The sequence below is a fragment of the Lates calcarifer genome, linkage group LG14, assembly GCF_001640805.2.
Source record: "Lates calcarifer isolate ASB-BC8 linkage group LG14, TLL_Latcal_v3, whole genome shotgun sequence".
Lineage (NCBI taxonomy): Eukaryota > Metazoa > Chordata > Actinopteri > Centropomidae > Lates > Lates calcarifer.
In genome coordinates this window covers 6018873-6038151 of record NC_066846.1, presented here as the reverse complement: position 1 = coordinate 6038151, position 19279 = coordinate 6018873, and the positions used below count along the sequence as shown (strand labels likewise).

Here is a 19279-nt window from a genome sequence, read left to right as displayed (position 1 = left end):
GGGGGGGGGGGGGGGGGGGGGGGGGAGGTGGTGATGCCAAAGAGAAAGTAGAGAGAGAAAAGCTGGAGGAGTGTGTAACAGGCTGCTACATGTCAGCAGCAGGCACTTGAGAAGGTAACAGAAGACTAGGTGTGTGATATTGTGAGGGTTATTGTGCTTATTGCCAGCATCAGGTGTGAGAAACCCTGCTTCAGCTATCACTAAAACACTCCCTATTCTGCTCACACACACACACTCCTCCACCTGTGCACACCTACACACACAAACACACACACACTCATATGGACAGATGCATACACATACACAGAGGCGCATGGCAGAACTCTATGAATTGTTCGACATTTTAAATAAAAAAATAAATATGGAAAGTGCATTGAGGCTATTTATCTGAGTCATTGTCAGGTCACGGGCAATGTCACGCACGCTCTTGAAAACACGTGCACTCTCTCACGCGTACACGTTCACACATACACACACATGGACATACACACACACACACACACACACACACTCGGTTCAATTGTACCCCACTCTCCTGCCCTTTTCTCCACCATGCATACATCAGTACAAGTCTGGACAGCCTGGCTCAGCACGGAGATGCACAGCTGACGAATCCCTCCGCCGACACACTGGCAAGTAGTCCCTAATTTATGGGATTTTGATAGATGGCAGATTAAGAGTCTGTAACAGATAGTGTTTCTATAAAACACAACCACCTCTTCTTCCTCCTGCTATTTAAACGAGATGAACTGTAAATAATAATCATATTGTGAATTAGCAGGTAAGCAGATTAAAAAGATATTTTTACCAAAAACTTTCATAAAGGAGAGCTAGAAAGGGCATTCTTATGTGCCAAATGATATGTTAAGCGACAAAAATCCCAAACCAAGAGTAGGTTTCACTTAATAGTTTTGCGGGACTACTTTTTGTCAATCCAAACGGCTGGTTGGGAGAGGCGAACGCACCCGAGCGGATGTCCACCTCACTTTTCTCCGGGTGTTGTCCGTCTCCCCGGCACACACTCACACTCACGGCTGCTTCCATCTATCCATGCAGTTCACTTCATTGTACTGACTGTGTTCATCAATTAGAGAAGAATTAAGCCGTTTTAAGTCCAGTAGTTATCTTTTAGCACTTCCAAGGGGATTATAAACCGCGGACAGAGGCGCAGATAAGTTTTGAGTGTGGGAAAGCGGAGAGAAACGAAACACAGGTACAGTGTTACTGTTATCTTGACTTCCAACTATTAACGTTACTAATGTAACGCGAGGGTACTAGCCGCAAGCTAACTGGCTAACGTTAGCATCCCAACGACCAACTAGGTTTGACTTCAGATTGCACTTTGGTGAGGGGGGAAATGTCGCCTGCTTTTTATTGTCTAGCAACCAGGAATTACTTCGAGCGTTCAAACTGTGGCGGTTTGCAGCTAAATGTCCCGAAACAGACCACCTAGTAGAGTTATAATAACCCAAGGAGTGAGTTTTTACTCCATGCCAGCAGAAGCAGACAGTAGCGTTAGTAGTAGTAACAGCAGCGTAAGCGTGGGGAAAACAAAAGGACTTCAAAGTCTGACACACAGCGCACAGATAACTGCTCAGGAAAGCTGAGAAAATATTGATTTAGTTAACAAACGGGGCTTAGATAAAGGGCGGGTGCGAATTCACCACCTCATCTTTTTGGTGAGGTTTAATAATGAACTAACTAATTTATAGAAAACCAGTATTTTTAAAATTATGAAGGGATGCTCAAAATGGGTCCCCATACTAATATAACATATTACCTTTCCCTTTACAAAAATGTCACTTTAAGGCCACTCTAAACTTATTTCTGAAGTCCATGAGCATAGTATTAGTCACTTTAGGACTATTATTGTCAACGTTATTTGTCGGTATGAGTCAAAAATGGTGCATCAAAGATGAGAAGTGCATTGAGAAATGTATAATGGAGAAAAAATGAATAGAGTTTCATTACATTACAATAAACTTAGTAAACGATGATTGTAGAGTTCATTGTTTTTGAGTAACATAATGCACAATCGTATCTGATTTCCAAATATTATAAGTTAAGTGACACAAAGTTGTAAAATCTTTCCATATGCTGGTTAGAGGTTGTGAAAAATAATTACTAAGCATGAGTAAATGGTTGAGCAATACTTATTACTACAAATAGACCCTGCCTACCGAGTTAGCAGTTATGTATGTAAGTATTTACTCGTAAAGCTCATAAAAGTTGATTATTCTGGTAGAGCTCGAGGCTCCCGAGGCAGTGTCCGAGGCTACCACAGCCCCCTAAAAACTCTCCCTGAAAGTGAACCGGGGCGGGATTATATAGATCCATTGTGGCTTGTAGCTTCAGCGATTTCCCAAACTTTAGTACTTTGAGGTAGATTTAAAAACACCGAGATACGTCTAGGTTTGGGACATGTGGTTTTCTTTTTCAGTGAAGTTAGAGGAAGCAGCTGTTGTAGTTTTGGGGGCCACCGGCAGCAGCGATAGACAAAGGCCTCAGACACTTGTATTGTTTACCCGGGGTTCGGTAGATGTGATTTAATCTCTCGGGTTGTAAAGATCCCCCCCACTATCCCCTCTAGCAGCATAACCGGTCATGTTTAATATGAGTGACTGAACCCGTTTGTCACACAACTCCGCGTCCTTGCTTTGTTCTGGCCACATTTCAAGTTAGGAAACTGGAGATGAAGTTGCTGATGTGATGACGACAGAAAGCAAGTGTAAGCGTCGGTGTTTGTACCCTGAACTGTCCCAGATCTCGATGCCTTTGTTTGTAGTCACCTGTCGGTTGTAACGGCGCTGTTTGTGTACGAGGAAGGAGTTTTGATGGGTTACTTTCTGCCGTGTAGAGCTGTGTCCTCAGCTGACCGTCTAGTCTTTTGTGCAACTGTGGTGGGACTCTCTGGCCCGGAGATAGAGATAGATAGAGAGAGAGAGAGAGAGAGAGAGAGAGAGAGAGAGAGAGAGAGAGAGAGAACGAGAGAGAACGAGGCTTGGCCACGTAATAATATAACTGTGGATGACACTTAAAATGAGAGCCCCCTTCATGCAGGAGGGCTCTCATGTTATCCATGGCACGTTTTATCCACGTTGTTTTTCAGACGTGCATTTGTGTGCTTGTGTGTGTAGATACGTGGGCTCTCCCTGGCTTTTAAGGGGGGGGGGGGGGGGGGGGTCATGTGGCTTGGTTTTTGTGATGCATATTGTTCATATTGGAGACTGTAAGTGATGTTAGACTCAAACAGGACATCAGGTTTGGGCGTCTTAATAATGTAATTGAATATGCAAAGACCTGTTCAATATTGGGTCAGCACCATTACTTTTTTGTTTTTTTCATATGCACAAAAATTTGCAACTAGTGACCATTTTCATTTTAGATACTTTTATTTTGCTATCAAGACAACAAGCAGATATTTAGAGGATTTTTGGAGGTTTTGCTTAAATAAATGCCAAAACTGACTTCTCTATCAACAAAACTGTTCATTTTATGTTACTTAACTAATCAATTAATTGACTAATAGCTTCAGCTTTGGAAATGTTAGCATGCTGGAAAAATCAATTTGTTTTTCATTGTCAAAATTTGTCAGGTTAGTCTGCTAATCTACCACAACTCTAAACTGATGTGACAGGTGGTGTTTCCTAGGCTTATTTTCTTAAATATTCAATCATATTGTGTTGTGTAAAATTGCCAATCCTGGTTTCCTAAAGCTCAGAGTGACTTCTGCATAAAATGTTCATTATCACATAAGACAAAGAAAGCAGCAAATCTTCAGCAATAAGCTGAAACAAGGGAACATTTGACATTTTTTGATTGTAAGATGACAAAAAATGAATAATCATGTTAATCATAGGTATGAACCAGTCTGATCTGTATGATCGCTATCTGGTATCAGGTATCAGCCATCATGTGATCGATCCACATTAAATAAAGTTTCTTCATCTGTGTCATTGTTAAATTCATTGTTGCTGCTGTCAGTTCCATTCATTCAGTCACGGCTGGCTGTCAGCTCAGCTTTTAGTGACACAGCTATCCCTGGCCTTACGTTACCTCACACTACAATGATTCCAGTGAGTTCCATGCAGTGAGGTTTTGGAGAGCTTAAATATGTGAAAAAGAGAATATTGGTAAGGGATCAGTGATCAGTGGTATCAGCAGAGAAAGTCAGATTGCTGCTGCATCCCTAATTGTTAAACAAAACCATTGCAGATGATTTTTCTTATTCATTTAAGCTTTCATGTTTTTTAAATCATAATCCGGCTCACTAACCTGCTACTCTGTTTAGAGTAACAAGGGAAAAAGTTAATCAGTTTGGGTCCTGTGATGAACAAACTGCAGAAGTTCCTGTGGATTGTGGGTGGTTGTGCTCTTGAGGTCAGCACTTGGCAGAGGAAGATAAGAACTTAAACTTGAGCTGGAATCTGGCGATTAGCAAAAGATGTATTTTAGCCAACAAATAGAAACCATGTCATGGCATCTTCATCGGCTGATTTTCCACTCAACTGTTATCAGCGCAAGGTCACATTGATTTGAGAGGTTGTGAGTTCTAAGGTGATGCTGAGAGCTATTTAGTGATAATGAGGGCCAGTGAGAGATAACTGAGTAGTTGAGTGTGTGAATGAGTTCTCTGGTGTACATACAGTATACCAATGTTTGGAAAATAAACTAAGCTCAAGGGAAAATAAATGGGAATTCTTCCAGAATAGCAGCATAAGGTGCCGTTCTACTTTACAAGAGTGAATTAGGTTTTATAGGGTTTCAAGTGAACCCACATCGCAGCCAGCTCACTGAAAAAAGAGTTAACTGATGGTTTAATGGGAGACTGAATCATACTTAAGACAGGGATATTGTTGAATGGTGGTGTAAGTGGAGAAATTTCATATTTAGGGTTTGTGTGTTTTTTGCAGATATGCCCTCAGTGATGGAGCGCTCGGGGGCCGGGGTCCTGTCCAGGAGCAGAGCCAAGACCGTAACCAACGGCAACAGCCAGCCGCACTCTGAGGAGGAGAGCAGTGATGAAGAACATGCTCACGGTAGAGACACACACACACACACACACACACACGTTAAACTGAAGTATATTATACTGACCTCTCTGCCTAAGTTAAGAAGTGATTTAACATACAGATTCTTAATATCAGGGTTTGCTGTTCTAACGTGAGGTGTTCTTACATACAGACCTCTCCACTGTACAGATACATCATGGTAGCTGTTCTGGTTGCATTCATTGCATTGCTGCAGTGCTTCTTTAGTCCCTGCACACTGCTCTGCTCTGTCGTCCCCTCCTCTCCTCCACCCCCTTCCCACACTCTTCCATCCTTGTCATCCTCTGCCCACATACATCTTTCCTTCCTCCGTTCTCTCCTTCACCCACTGACTTGCTGTTGATCTTTCATTTTGTAACTATTATCTCACCCTGTACATGGACTAGGGACACATTTTTAGATCAAACACAGCAGTAAAACTGGAATAGTTAGGGATTGTTGTAAAGGCACTTTACCACCCAGATTAGTACATTCATGCCTGCCTCCACCTCCTCCATCCTTCTTCAGTCTTTCAGTCAGCTTTCTCTGTCATTTCTCTCATTTTTTTTCAGTGTCTCCTTTGCTGCCTCCGTCTCTCCTTCCATCCATTTTTTCTTTTTTTATGTTCCCCCTCCTGCCTCTCTCCACCCATTTCTTACCATCTACTCCAGTTTCTATCATCCCCCTCTCCTTCCTTCCTGTCCTCTGTCCCTGTGGAAACAGTAATCTGTCTCTTCCTCCTCCCGGCCTGCTTCCCCGCTTCCCTCATAGGCTCTCTTCATCCCTCGTTTTCCACCCTCTCTCCATCTCTTCTATTTTGTGCTAGCTTCACCACACCACTAATTACTTAATGTCTGCCATCCGCTGTCACACTTCCCTCTTTTCGTTTTCCTCCAACTGTGTGGGTTTCTCACATTGGGATGCGATATCGATGAAAATGTAGTGTGCAGGTAGTGATATTTATCACAATATATGCTATTTCTGAATTTTAATTGTTCTCTTGAATAAAGAGACAAGTGACTGAGAGCTTCCTGCTGTCATAGTAGAACCAAACAGTTCAAAAACCCAAATAAGTCGAACAGTAAATTCAATTTGCAGGCGGTTTCTTAACATGAAGACTTAAGAATGTTTTGCACTGTTTAAAACTAATTACATATCCTCAGGGTTTCCTGCAGTTTTTTTATAGTGGATGTGCCTCGCCTCATTGGAAAGAGTGCTTAAAAAAGATGAAAAAAAAATGCAGTTTTATGAAATATGAAATAGAGCAGTGACAATATATTGCACAGTAAAGGCCTTATATTTAATGACTTGAGGCAACTGTTTAAACTGTCATCTAATAAATACATGAATAACAAGATGAGCTGTGTCAGGATTGATTATATGATACATTTGGTTAGCAGTAGTATACAGTATCAGTGTAGCATGTCTTTGGCAAAGAAAACCTTCTGAGTATTTGCAAGTTAAAGAAGTGTTAAAAATAGAGACAAATAGCCTAATCAGTCACAATCAGGTTTTTGCTTTAGTGGGCAGCACTTATCAACTCCGCTAACCCTGATACCACAATATATTAATTTCAGTGTATAAGAACTAGTAACTAGATTATTAAATTTAATGGACTTTAAAAAAAATATATTAATCTATTTTGGTGAATTTTTTGTCCAGGGTTTACGCAATGCTAACCATTGGACCACCATTGGTCATCATCCGTCTGTGTTGTAATGTGTCTTCGGCACATTCAGACATTGCTTGTTTTCTCACAAACCTCTGGTACTCAGTTAGGTGGAAGACAACTTTATTTCTTCTATTTTTGGGGGGTTTTGGACATCATAACGGTCATGCTGATACAGTGCTTTGTTATTGAGAAAAGGTTGTGTGTGGTCATGTAACGGACTTTGCTACTGCTGAGCCAGAACCTCGACAGGGCAAACCTATAGTGAAGCCTGGTACAAGTCTTAACAGATAGGGGGAAATTTCTGTCTTGTTACTGGAATATCTGTCTCCCATCCTCTTCTATCCTTACTGCACTTTATCCATCTCTCTCTCATCTCTGGAAATGCTGTAGAAACTCAAGGTCATCTTGTGTCTCTTTCTACAGACAGTATGATCAGAGTGGGAGGAGACTACCAGGCTCAGATCCCAGAGTTCAAACCAGGTAAGCTGGCACAGAGGAAAGAATGGGAGAAAGGAAGATGACAGAGAGAAATGAAAAGGGGTGAATAAAGAGAGGTTGGAAATCAGGGCTGAGAAGGAGACATAGAGGTGAGTAGAGGACATTGAAATGGAGGAAGTAGGGGAATGCAGATGATGAGAGAAATTAAGGTCAAATGACCAGTGTTACTATGGAAATCCAGGAAAGTGGAGAGAGGGGAAGAAAACTTTTGCAAAATGTCTTAAATGATTTCTCCTCCCCCTAGGTGCAGATATTAAATCACTCAGTTTATTGTGGGAATAAAAGGCACAAAAACAGTCATTCATCTCGTGGTAATAATCTTAGCATCAGTCATTCAGGCTGCAAAGAATCAGGTGGAAAATTGCAAAAACGTACACTACAATGATGCTTCCTGTACACAGCCTGGATTGACAGAATACGGGAGGTATCTGTGGGTTAAAGGCCTTAAATTAACCCGATAAAGATGGAGTTGAAGTGTTAAAAGCTAGAAAGTGTGTTTAATAATTGATATTACCTGTGACACAATGCAGTAAGGGTCTCTTTAAGGGTTAGCTCTGCAATATTCAAACCATCAAAATAGATATAAAGTGGCTGAACATTGGGAAAACAATTACCTTTATCTCTAGAGAAAAAGAGGAAGTTGTCCCACAACAATCAGATTGCACTAGAAGAGGGTAGGAGCAGTCATACCTATCTCTAGCTTGACATCTGGATTTTGGCTATGCACAGGTGTTGAATCCTCAAAAGATTTCACAGACTCAAATATCCCTGTCTCCTCCTTGCCTTTCCCCTTAATGAAGACGCAACAGTTTAGACAGAATAAAACATGCAAAGAAGAGGGAGGAAGAAAGTGAAAGTTAATATCACAGAGGGAGAGATATGTGGGGAGTTCAAAGATTTTAAATGGTGGATGATGCAGTGGCAGTGGAAGAGGCATTGAGATGTAAGTGTAACCTCCATGTCAGGATCTTATGTCTGAAAATGTCTGGTTTTGTTTTCATTACCAGACAGTCCAACCCGCTACAATGAGAAGGACCAAAGGAGCATGTTGGTGTGGTGTCCCAACAGTCAGCTCTCTGACGCAATGTGTAAGCCACACACACACACACACACACACACACACACACACACACACACACACACACACACACACACACACACACACACACATACACACACTTACCCTAGCTGACCTTACCTTATATTCACTTTAGTGCCTATATACTGACTGGACAGTAGCAATTAAGACTTTCATTCTATCTGCCTCTTTATGTGCACTTACTCGGTCTTTTAATCTCCATCTGTCTTCTCTCCCCTTAATTTATGTATATTCCCACTCTTGAATGTTTTTCTGTTTCTGTTTCTGTTTATTTGCTCTTCTCCTTTCTCAACCTCCCTGTTTTTGTTTACCTTCTTCACCTGGTTTTGTATTTCTCATCTCTCCATTTCTCCTTCCGTTTCTCTCTCTTTATTTTAGTGGACGAGTACATCCTGATGGCTAAAGAGAAACATGGATACAACATGGAGCAGGTTTGTTTCATCTTTCCATATTTTCCTTAAAAACTTAAACTACATGGATATGTTTATATTTAAAAGGTTTAGCCTAATTTCTCCTACATTTTACAGCAGCTTAACTTTTTACTCCTCTTGTCTTTGTCTCTTTTTTGTCCTATTTCTGACTTGACACACTCCCCCATTTCCCGGCCTTGCCTCTGTCCATCAGGCCCTGGGCATGTTGTTGTGGCACAAACACGACGTGGAGCGCTCACTGGCCGACCTCGCTAACTTCACTCCCTTTCCAGACGAGTGGACGGTCGAGGATAAAGTACTGTTCGAACAGGCCTTCAGCTTCCACGGCAAGAGCTTCCACCGCATCCAGCAGATGGTGAGAAACCTGCAGAATAACACACACCCTGCTAGTACATTTAGTACAGGAATTACTGTCGTTATCAGAAATATTTTTAATATTTAATACCCAGTTTATTGATTGTCTGTGTTTGTGTACAGCTTCCAGACAAGCTGATCTCCAGCTTGGTAAAGTACTACTACAGCTGGAAGAAGACCAGGACCAGGACCTCAGTCATGGACCGACAGGCCAGGAGGCTGGTCAACAAGAGAGAGAAAGATGACAGGCATGAGAAACCATTAAACTTTAATAATCTCCCCTGGGGGAAACTAAGTATGAAGGGAGAGCAGAAGGCTGGGATGAATAGAGGGATGGACTGAGGGAAGAATGAAAATTAGAGGAAGGACTGAGCAGAAAGGAACCATTAAGTTCTCTCAGAAACTACTCACCTGAGATCTGACATTTTACAAAACTCCTTTGTTAAATGACACTGGATAATCATGTCATCGTGGGGAAACAAGAACCTCATGAATATAAATGAGATCTTTTGAAAGTATTTCTTGTCATTTTCAGCTGACATTTGTGAGCATTTCTGGAATAATTTTTGATTAAATCAAACATTGTTCTAATTTAGATACTTGGATATGGACAAATCTTTGGCATGGGTGTGTTTATTTTAATTTCTTTTTTTCCCCTTGCAGTAATGATGAGATGGAGGAGGGAGACCCTGGCAGTGACAGTGACTTTGAGATTGACACCAAGAAAGAGGTGAGCAATAGAAAACTTAATAGCGGTTGTTTGACTGACACAGCGTGTGTGCATTCTTATATAAACACATTTTTGTTTTTTATTAGTCATGACTTCCCTGAGGAGATCAGGCAAGCCAAATCAATGCTTGCTATATCCTTCAATTTCAGCTTCATTTATTATGTATAAATGTAATGCTGCCCTCTTGTTGCTGTTGTTATAAAAATCTATCATTCTGCCTGAAGCTGATTTCTAATATTTGTGCGATTTCTCTGTCTGTTTAGGCAGTGAAACAGAACCCCAGCAGCACCAGCTCCGACAAGGCCACCCCCAGTCGCTCTGGGCCGGTAAAGAAGGAGAATATTGGGGCTCAGTACCGCCACCACCCGCTCAGAGCCCGCCGCAGGCCACCCAAAGGCATGCACCTGGAGCAGGGAGACATCATGTCCCTGTCAGCCTCTCATGATGCCGGGGTGCTAACTATACGACAGCTGGACACACAGTTGGTGTCACTCAAGAGACAAGTACGTCTGAGTTTTTGTAATCTGGCCTTTAATCACATCATCTGATTATACACAAAAATACACTGAGGGTCTAATTAACCTGTGCTTCTATTTGCAATGAATTCAACAGGGTTCTGTGTCTGGAACAATGGAACTGTCTGTAAATGTGTAAATGTAACACCTCCTACAGAGCTTTATGGTGCAACAATATCATAATAAATTGTCACATTTTTCTGTGCAGAGTATACACGAAAATTAATTCAGTTTCAGTGAGGAGTTGCTTTGATTTTTACAGTATATAAATGTTTGGGGGAGGTGCAAGAAACTTACAGGTCATTCAGGGTGGGAAGAGCTGGGAACAACATTACCACAAAATCATACTGTATATACTGTTCCTGTTTACATTTGAAAGCTGCAGCACCTGCTTCAACAATCCTGGTGACTAACTGAATGTTTAAAGTCACAGAAGATTCTTTGTTTGTGTACTCTCAGCTGCAGATTTCTGGATAGTGGCATCAGTGCTACCAGCCAAAAACAATTAACTTACTACACTGTCCCCTCTCTTTCCTCCCCTCCTCTCTCTCAGGTTCAGTCTATTAAACAGAACAACAGTAGTTTGAAACAGGGCCTAAGTGAAGGTGTTGACACTTTCAGACCTGCTGAGGTAAATCTTTTTTGTACAGCTTTCTTTTTTCACCCCTGTCTTTGTACATCTTCCTTCCTGTTGCCTCACTGTATTCTCTGATCTCGCCTGAGTTTGTCCCTCTCCTCTTTAATATACTCACTCTGCGCTTCCCCATCTCCCTCCAGATATAATTTCACTCCTTGTGGGGCTGGGATTAGTCGTAATCTGCTCTTTGCTCTTATGCTGTCATTTTCACCTCTCTCCTCTTCTTTCTTTCCACATACTTTACCTCCCTCACATTCTCTCCCCCTTTTTCTGTCTCTCAGCCCACACCTAAGATGAACTCTCGTTGGACCACAGAGGAGCAGCTCCTGGCTGTGCAGGGTGAGTAAAGGCTGCAGCATCCTCTTCCTTCCCCTCCCACAGAATCACCTCATGTTGCTAGCTCTCCTCTTCCTACCTCACATTCACAGGCAGAAGTCAGACTGTTAGACACATTCATATTCATATTCTCCACACACAGGAACTGCCTGTACTGCATGTGGCAGTACTGTAGAAGCATACAGTATCTCTCCTGAATTCTTACTCCAGAAGCCACTGTTGGATACTTTGCTGTAGCCTTGGCTAGAAAATAATCTTGCTCTCACCACAGGAACATTTCCTGTGTTTGACTGGAGGAATCAGGGAATACATTATGCCAATAGTATCGATAGTCAGACTAAAGGAGGGCATTTCTTGTAGTGTTAATTTAGGTTGAAAATAGGCAGTTTGATGAAGTTCTTGACTAGTCTAAAGAGAGATAAAGAGCAATAGCGTGCAAACAAGGGCTTGAATGAAAGACAGATTGGCAATTGAGGAAACAAGCGAGTGAATTTACAGGAAGAAAACTTAATTTGCTATGTCACTTCATGCAGTTATGTTCGAAAGCAGAAATAAATGACAAAAACACTCAGCAAATTGTCTCTCTTGTTTGAAAACAGTATGTCTCCTCTGCAGATCATATCATTTTTAACTCTGCTTCATTTGAGCTGCAGTACAATAGAACTTGGCCTTTGTTTCTGTATTCTTAGTGTATGTCTTCTTAGTGCTTCATATCTGATGCAACTGAGATACATAGGAGCTAATGGGATTCAGATTCCATCTGTAATGAAAGTGAATTAAAGCTATGGGAGATGTGAAGCTGCATCTGTTCCAGCTCAGTGTCCACAACACTTTGTTAGTTAAACACACACAGTTGTCTTGTAGAGGGACATTCAGTGAGGGGTATTCAGAGGAGGATTCATGGCTGATGAGGGCTGGTAATGTTTGTTGCTATGGACACAGTTCTGCATGCCGTGGCACGCAATAGCATAAAGTTGTGAATGACTGATGTGGAATTAGAACCATTTACCTGCAATTATTATCAGATGTTATAACACAGGACTCAGCAAGTGAAAATGGCAAACACATTAAATCTACTTATTTTTACTATCATTATGGTCCTACTCTCACTAACAGTGAAATAATGCAGTGATTTTTGTGAACACAGTTCTAGTTGAATCCATGTAAGCAAGATTTATTCAAATGACAACATGGCGTGTAAATTATTAATATAGACATATTTTTAGAAAATGAGAAACAGGCGATACTCACCGAGCAAACGTGCAAGTCGAAAATATGATGAAGTCTGTGTTGACCTTCAGTTCAGCAGGTAGCAGGACAGTGTTGTGTCTTTATCTGAAAACTGGCAAATTGGGCAAAGTTTAACATTCATGAAACATGAGGGTCAGGTTTCTCATAATTGTCAGTTACAATTAGATCAGTTTGAGAACCACTGAGTTAACTCACTGGGAAACATTAGGAATTGCAGGAACCTCTCTGTTGCTAATCCTCAGGTCAGGTGAAATTTAAAGAGAAAACTGTCAGTGTGCTTTTGGACAAAGCATTTAACCCCCCATCAGCTGCAGCTGTGCTGCGCGAACAGTAGAGGAGGGAGCAGGAGCTGAAGGATATGAATGTGTGTAATGATGTGAGTGTGAAGCAGGTCAGGTCTGTAAAAGAGCAGGTGCACTCAGGCAGCCGACCTCGGATGAAGGTTAACAGTAAAACACGCGCATCAACAAGCCGACTCACTCTATATTCACTCTTCCTGTGTTTCCTCTCATACACACTGCACCATTTCTCTGACAGGCAGAGAGAAAGCAACTGTTTTTTTTTCTTCAGCCCTTTGAAGGGCACTGAAATGGTTGTGAGTGATGTAAAGACACAACATTAACCTGATGTTTTTCTTCTGCCTCCTTTCCAGCTATCCGTCGTTATGGTAAAGACTTTGCAGCCATTGCAGAGGTGATAGGAACCAAAACACCAGCTCAGGTGAGCATTCTTTTTCTCAGGTGTTGAACTAGGGGAAGATTTGTGAAGATCGCCTCTCTCATCTCTTATTCTGACCTCAGTTTAACCCTCCATCCAGCATTTTACTCTCAGTGAGCTGCCTATCAGATTTTCATCTCTTCTCTGATTTCTTCCTCATCTCTACGTCTAGATAACCATTTTTCTTTATAGGACAACTATAATCTCCATTATCCCTCCTTTCATTTGTCTTCTGCCCTCTGTTCTCAGCCTCCGTGTCCTTGAAAGCAGCACAACTTTCTTTCCTCCTTCATTTCTTCCCTAACTTTCCGCCTTCCCGTCTCGGTTCAGGTGAGTTCGTTCTTCGTGAGCTACCGGCGCAGGTTCAACCTGGACGAGGTGCTGAGGGAGTGGGCGGCCGAGCAGGTGGCCACCAGCCGGGACCAGAGAGACCCGAGGAGGAGCGGCGAGGACATTGCAGCAGCTACAGATGGAGGCGCAGAGGAGGAAGAGGTGAGGCCTGACAGAGGACACGCATGATACTGCAGACTCCTGTAAAATGCTGACCAGAGTGTGTTTCAGTACAAAAACCCATTAGCTCCTACTGATGACATAGATCTTTAACGCTGGGTTATGGAATTTTCCTTTTCAGTTTTAATAAAGGTCCAGTGTTACCCCAAACAGCTGAAGACTACTCATACAGGAGGAAACCACATTTGTTGGGGACTATTTTCAGCTGCGGATTTACACACATTTGTATTAATAATTTTTGAATGACGCTCTGTGGCACAAAGGACAAGGTGTATCTATTACCACACTATTGGTTATTGGCTTGAATTTTTTTTTTTTTTTGGAATTTGTCAAAAATAAAAATACAATTATTCTCAGCCTTGTCCTTAATTAGCAGATTGTATTTTGAAAAATCTGTGAAGCATTGACAGTTGTTTAAAGTTTAACAACAGTTGGAGAAGAGGTAAATGAATGATGGAGACACAAAATGGAAAAAAGTGTCTTTAGTGCTGACTTAACTGTCACACAGTACAATATACTGAAAATTAAGATGGGGACAAACTTTAAAGATACGAGGTCCGTGTCGTTATCAGGACCATCAACTTGATGCTGAGTCACACACAGTCCATGACTCAGCTTTCTCTGAACTTCAGAGAGCTTTATCAGCTCTGTGTGACTAATGTGAAATTCATCTATCAGAGCTCATGAGTATATTTAACAGAAGGAGCAGGTGGTTGTAATATTTAGTTCTCCTGTGTGGTCTGCTGCGTCTCCTCGTCGTCTGTCTCTGCTCACTCTTCCTCTCTCCTCCTCCTTTTTGTTTTTGTTTTCCCACAACTGCTGTCCACCCGTCTCTCTCCTCCTCTCACTTCATCTTCTTTCATTGTCTCTGCTGAACCTCCTCCCTCACCTCCGTCTCCTTCTTCCCCCTCAGGTCAAAATGGAGGACTCTCCCTCAGACGCTGCCGGCGGCTCTTCTCCCCCCTCCTCCACCCAGACCCCATCCTCCCTCTCCCAGCCTCCCCCGCTGCTGCGCCCCGCGCCTCCCTCAGCTCCCCCCAGCCTCCTCCGGCAGCCGCCTCCTCTCCAGACACGGCCACTTCAGAACCGAGCGCCCCACAACCACCCTCCACCTCCGCTCATCCGGCCCGCCGTGACCTCCTCCTCCTCCTCCTCCACCGGGAACTCCAGCCTCAGGGCTTCTCCTCCCAGCTCCTCCTCCTCAGCGGGCCAGATGCCTCCGTCGCTGGTCGGCCTCAAAGTGGAGCAGTCCAACTCGCACTGATGACACACACACATATAACAGGAGTAGTAACACACACACACACACACATACACACACAAATTAGCATGCAGACAAACACACAAACACAATGCTGTCTCTTTTCTCAGAGAAAATTCCTCCACCCTGTAACTCCATCGCTCCTAGCCTTCATTCCTGGGACCACGACACATCACATGATCAGGAAAAGAGTGAGGGCCCCCTCAGCAAGTCCACTTTGTAAAGCAGTCCTCTGAAGCCCCTTATTGTACTGACAAACACCTACCTCCAGACCATAGTTCTCTAGTGTAACATACACACACACACACACACACACAAAACTGGGAACTCAAAACTAATACTACCTGCACACACCTCCCTGAACAAAACAAGAGACACTGGATCATCAAGCTGATGAGGAAAGCCATGACCACAGAGGGCAAACCCACCTGCTCGTCTCCATGGCAACTGTTGAACATCTGGATTGCAGAGGAGTGTGACTGAACACACACACACACTATATATATATATATATATATATATATCTATACTGTAGGTTCCACTGGGCAAGTATCAAGTCATCCAAACAGCCTTCAGGGAAAAAAAAACGACAAATAAACAAGGGAAAGAAAAGATGACAAAACGGAGGAAGCGTTGCTCACATCTGAGCCAAACCCCCACTCCTCCTCCTCCTGAGCGGTCGCGTATATTAGAAAATCATTCGGATGGTTGGAAACGACGTGAAGAAAAATACGCCTTTTCCTTTTGAGCTTTGCTTTAAAACTCAGACCCTCAAAGACGAGCGGGAAGGCACCTTTTCAAAGAAACCCACAGCTTTGTAATCAGAGCTGCCAGTTTATCACTGCGGCTTTTAACAGTTGGAACTGTTGGTTCAGAATTGGGCAAAAATGGAAAAAGAAGAGCAAGAGCTCACACCTCTCCCTCTTCTCTCATAGCCATGTATTACTAGTATTTACTGGAGTGTTTTCCTTTTTTTGACTAGACTTTTAAAGGTGAGCCCTAGATAGGCAGTTAGTGACTGTAAGTAGTTTAGATAGTGCATACTTTATTATTATGATGATGATAATTATTGACTGAGCACTAAGGAGAAAAAGAGCCTTTACACGTGTGACTGGACTGTGTCTCACATTTCAACCAGACATTTTGCCACAGCTTCTTTTCACTGGCTCAGTGTTGAAGTCCCACTGCTTTATGTCTGTTCCTTATGAGGGAGATTTTCAGTTGTTGTCAACCCCAAACACTGGTCGCTGTGAAGAGCAGCTGAACTAAACATTTTCTGGGATGACTCTCTCTGACCTCCTACAGATTTGCGTACACTGAAGAAGAAAAGGAAATGTTCTGCCAAAGTCTGTTATTGCTTTAAAAGCACATTGTCCCACATTGTTTTTCCTTGTCTCTGGTTAGCTGAGCATCAGAGAGGAGTCTTTGTACGGTCGTAACTTAGCTTAGCACAATGCAAAAGGCTGGTTCTATCCAAAGGTAACAAAATCAACCCAACAGCACGTCTGATGCTGTAAATAACACATTTCTTTAGTTTCATTTGTACAAAAAACTCCAAGTTGAACTTTGCTGTTGCTTACAGCTGGACTATTTCTACTTCTTTTCCTCGAGTCTCTGCAGGTTGCCAGGCAACTCGTTCCCAACCAAGAAACAGTCCAGCACCTGCTAAACCTTAAAGCAAGGGGCTGTGGTTTTCACACTTTGCTTTTATGGATTAAATGAATGAAATGCAACATGTTAATTATTGGTTTTTGGAGGAGCTGGTCAGAGGAGTTGGTACCTTTGGACAGAGGCAGCCTGTATTTCCCTCTGTCCACAGTCTTTATGTTGACTGCTGCTGATAGCCTCATTTAACATATGTCAGTGTTCAGCTATCTCTAGGCAAGACAGCGACTAACTATTCATTTAAACGTTTCCATACGACCGGTTGGCTGAGATGATTTTGTTAGATTTACAAAGATGTGATGACGTCTCTGTGAAGCCTTCTGAGTCCAGTTAAGGCAGCTCTCTCTCTGTCCAGGAACAGAGGGTCAAAGGGCACATGGAAGAAGTTTCTGCTGTAATATCAACCAGTGAATTAATTTAGACGATGATCTGTCAGGAGATGCTGCATTTTCTCTCCCTGCCCTGCCACAGTGCAGCTCTCTGCCTCTGAAATGCTCCTCACTCGTCTTAAGGTTGTGATATCAGGCAACGTCATGAACAAATGTAACTGAACAATATTTTTCAGTGACACCTTCATTACTTGTGTTAGTCTCATGCTGAATCTTGCTTCTAACACTGCAGCTGCCTGTGTGTCTCTGCCTTCTCCAGCAGATGTGGGATCACATGCTCTTTAAACTGATCAGTGCTGCTGCTTTCACACAGTCTCACGTCACTGTCAGCACAGGCCTTCAGCGTTCACTGTAACGCGGCACTGAGTGGGAATCGAAGCGCCCCATCGCTACATTTGGCTTTAAAGTGGCTTTGCCTTTTGACTTTGCTTGGACTTGTTTTCCTCCATTTGTTCCTTTTGTGTCAGAAACTGCTTGTGTGTACTGGATGTGAGAAGTTGTTTACATTGTGGAAACTGAACTGTTGATGTTTGACAGATGTTCTTTTTTTTTAGAATAAAGAAATGACCAAATAGTACTTTGTTAAGTTATTAATGTTGACGTAGTTTAACCACACACACTATATTTAACATCATCCACCAAAGCAGGAAAGAAAATCTGAGTTATATCTAACACCTACAAGTCTACAGTATAGTGTACCACCACAGAGTGTGAGCTTCATGTGCACATCATCTATTCCCAGGTGCCAAGTCTTGTGAAAACACCATCTGTTGACTCCCAACAGTTTCAGCTACCTGCAGCTCCCACATTCCTGAGCAGGGCTGGGGACTCGAGCACTTTGTTGGGTTTTACCTGTGCAACAGTGAGTGGAGGAGCCCGTCTAACACAGAGAAGCCTGTTAACAGAAACAAACAGAAAACAATGGGCAGACATAAAATAGCTTTAAAGGTGTGCAAAGACTGAGAGTGTTTTTTTTCTGCTCAATAAAACCTCAGAATATTAAAAACTAATAAAGTGGGCACAAGTGACAGTGACAGTGTGCAGGGTGTTATTTCTGTCAGTCTCTGACCCGGTCTCCAAGACTTTCTGAGGTGCCAGAAATTTACAGAAAGTCTTGACCTGCAGGATCTGAGGGGCCCCTAATACGTTAATCCAGCATGATTAATGCTGACAGTCACAGTGCAGTATACCTGCTTACTGTTATCCTACACTGAAATTCAGGTCAGAAGTGTGAGATTGTAACAGTAACGTATAAATACCATAACTGCACTCCTGAAAGTGACAGTCGCAGACTGCCACACCTGCACAGGGGACTGTCAGATGAGCTTCTCTCACAGCGCCCCCTTGTGCCAGTCTCAGGCACCAGTTGATACAAATGCCAAATATTTCAACTGACATCACGTTTGACCTTCATTCTTACACTAAAACACAACCATCATTTCAACAAAAACACATCCTGCTTTGAAAGCTAGTGGCACATGACATCAACACTGTGGTAGAGGTTTGATATGACTGGAAATGGATAAACAGTTGAAAAAAAAAAAAATTAAACGACATATTTAGTATTTGTTCTGGAGCTGTCATATCACATGATGACCATCAATAGAAAACAATCAAACTAGAGCATCTGGACAATTCATGACCACTGAGCAAACTCAACCTGCTGATGAAGCTCATGTAATATGGTTGAAATCTCCAGAACAAGTACAAAATGGACCTTGTGTTGAGCTTTGTTTCCCCCAGGACAAGAATGAACATTGAGCTTCGTCCTAAAAAGTCTAGATTATCAGTTTATAAAACCTGCAACCACAAATAAAAAATAAAATAAAATTCAGATTCCAAACTTTTGCTAGTTGAGCAGTAATTCTATTTTTCCCCCTGAGGGTTGTGAGGCTGTAACTACAGTTACTTTTTCACTTGTACTCAGGGCATTAGTGTCACATTGTATTAAAATGTGAACAGGAGTGACAACAGAGAACAGGGAGGGACATTTAACGAGTAATATTCAACAGCATGTAAACAGGAGTTAAGCCCTGTTGATTCTGACTCTTGGGCAGAGCAGAGGGAAACTGGCGTCGACTCCTTCTGATGAAGATGGAGCGATTAGACTGAGAGCGTCGTTACAGCTACTAAATGGACCTCATGGAGAGAATTAGAATGAGAGAACTAGGAAGAGCAGAAGGT

The 19279-nt window shown here is 42.4% G+C and overlaps 2 protein-coding genes across 11 annotated transcripts in view; one reads left to right on the top strand and one right to left on the bottom strand.

Moving 5' to 3' along the window:
* Positions 1-1014: 1014 nt before the first annotated feature.
* rcor2 (REST corepressor 2) lies at positions 1015-17615 on the top strand. 2 transcript variants are annotated; one of them, XR_007814557.1, is made up of 15 exons: positions 1015-1213; positions 4914-5039; positions 7126-7182; positions 8208-8288; positions 8678-8730; positions 8924-9085; positions 9208-9332; positions 9748-9814; positions 10078-10317; positions 10883-10960; positions 11248-11305; positions 13206-13273; positions 13601-13762; positions 14694-17218; positions 17358-17615. XR_007814557.1 is itself a non-coding variant. In XM_018684925.2 (14 exons), the coding sequence occupies exons 2-14, from the start codon at positions 4916-4918 to the stop codon at positions 15042-15044; spliced, it is 1626 nt and encodes a 541-aa protein (XP_018540441.1). In that variant the 5' UTR covers positions 1015-1213; positions 4914-4915; the 3' UTR covers positions 15045-17615. The 2 variants fall into 2 exon arrangements, 1 of the variants encoding a protein (XP_018540441.1); XM_018684925.2 differs by having other exon boundaries at positions 14694-17615.
* Positions 17531-19279, bottom strand: part of mark2b (MAP/microtubule affinity-regulating kinase 2b) — a 53572-nt gene continuing 51823 nt past the window's right edge. For all 9 annotated transcript variants that reach the window (XM_018684911.2, XM_018684904.2, XM_018684906.2 and 6 more), the window contains one exon: positions 17531-17990. In XM_018684911.2, coding sequence (XP_018540427.1) covers positions 17882-17990 — 109 coding nt within the window. In that variant the 3' untranslated portion in view covers positions 17531-17881. The remainder of the gene's footprint in view (positions 17991-19279) is intronic.

Bases quoted from the DNA above. Each gene is read 5' to 3' on its own strand.
- rcor2 (XM_018684925.2), top strand. From the start codon at position 4,916: ATGCCCTCAGTGATGGAGCGCTCGGGGGCCGGGGTCCTGTCCAGGAGC. The intron at 8,289-8,677 runs GTAAGCCACACA...TCTTTATTTTAG, and splicing joins TCAGCTCTCTGACGCAATGT to TGGACGAGTACATCCTGATG. The intron at 11,306-13,205 runs GTGAGTAAAGGC...CCTCCTTTCCAG, and splicing joins GCAGCTCCTGGCTGTGCAGG to CTATCCGTCGTTATGGTAAA.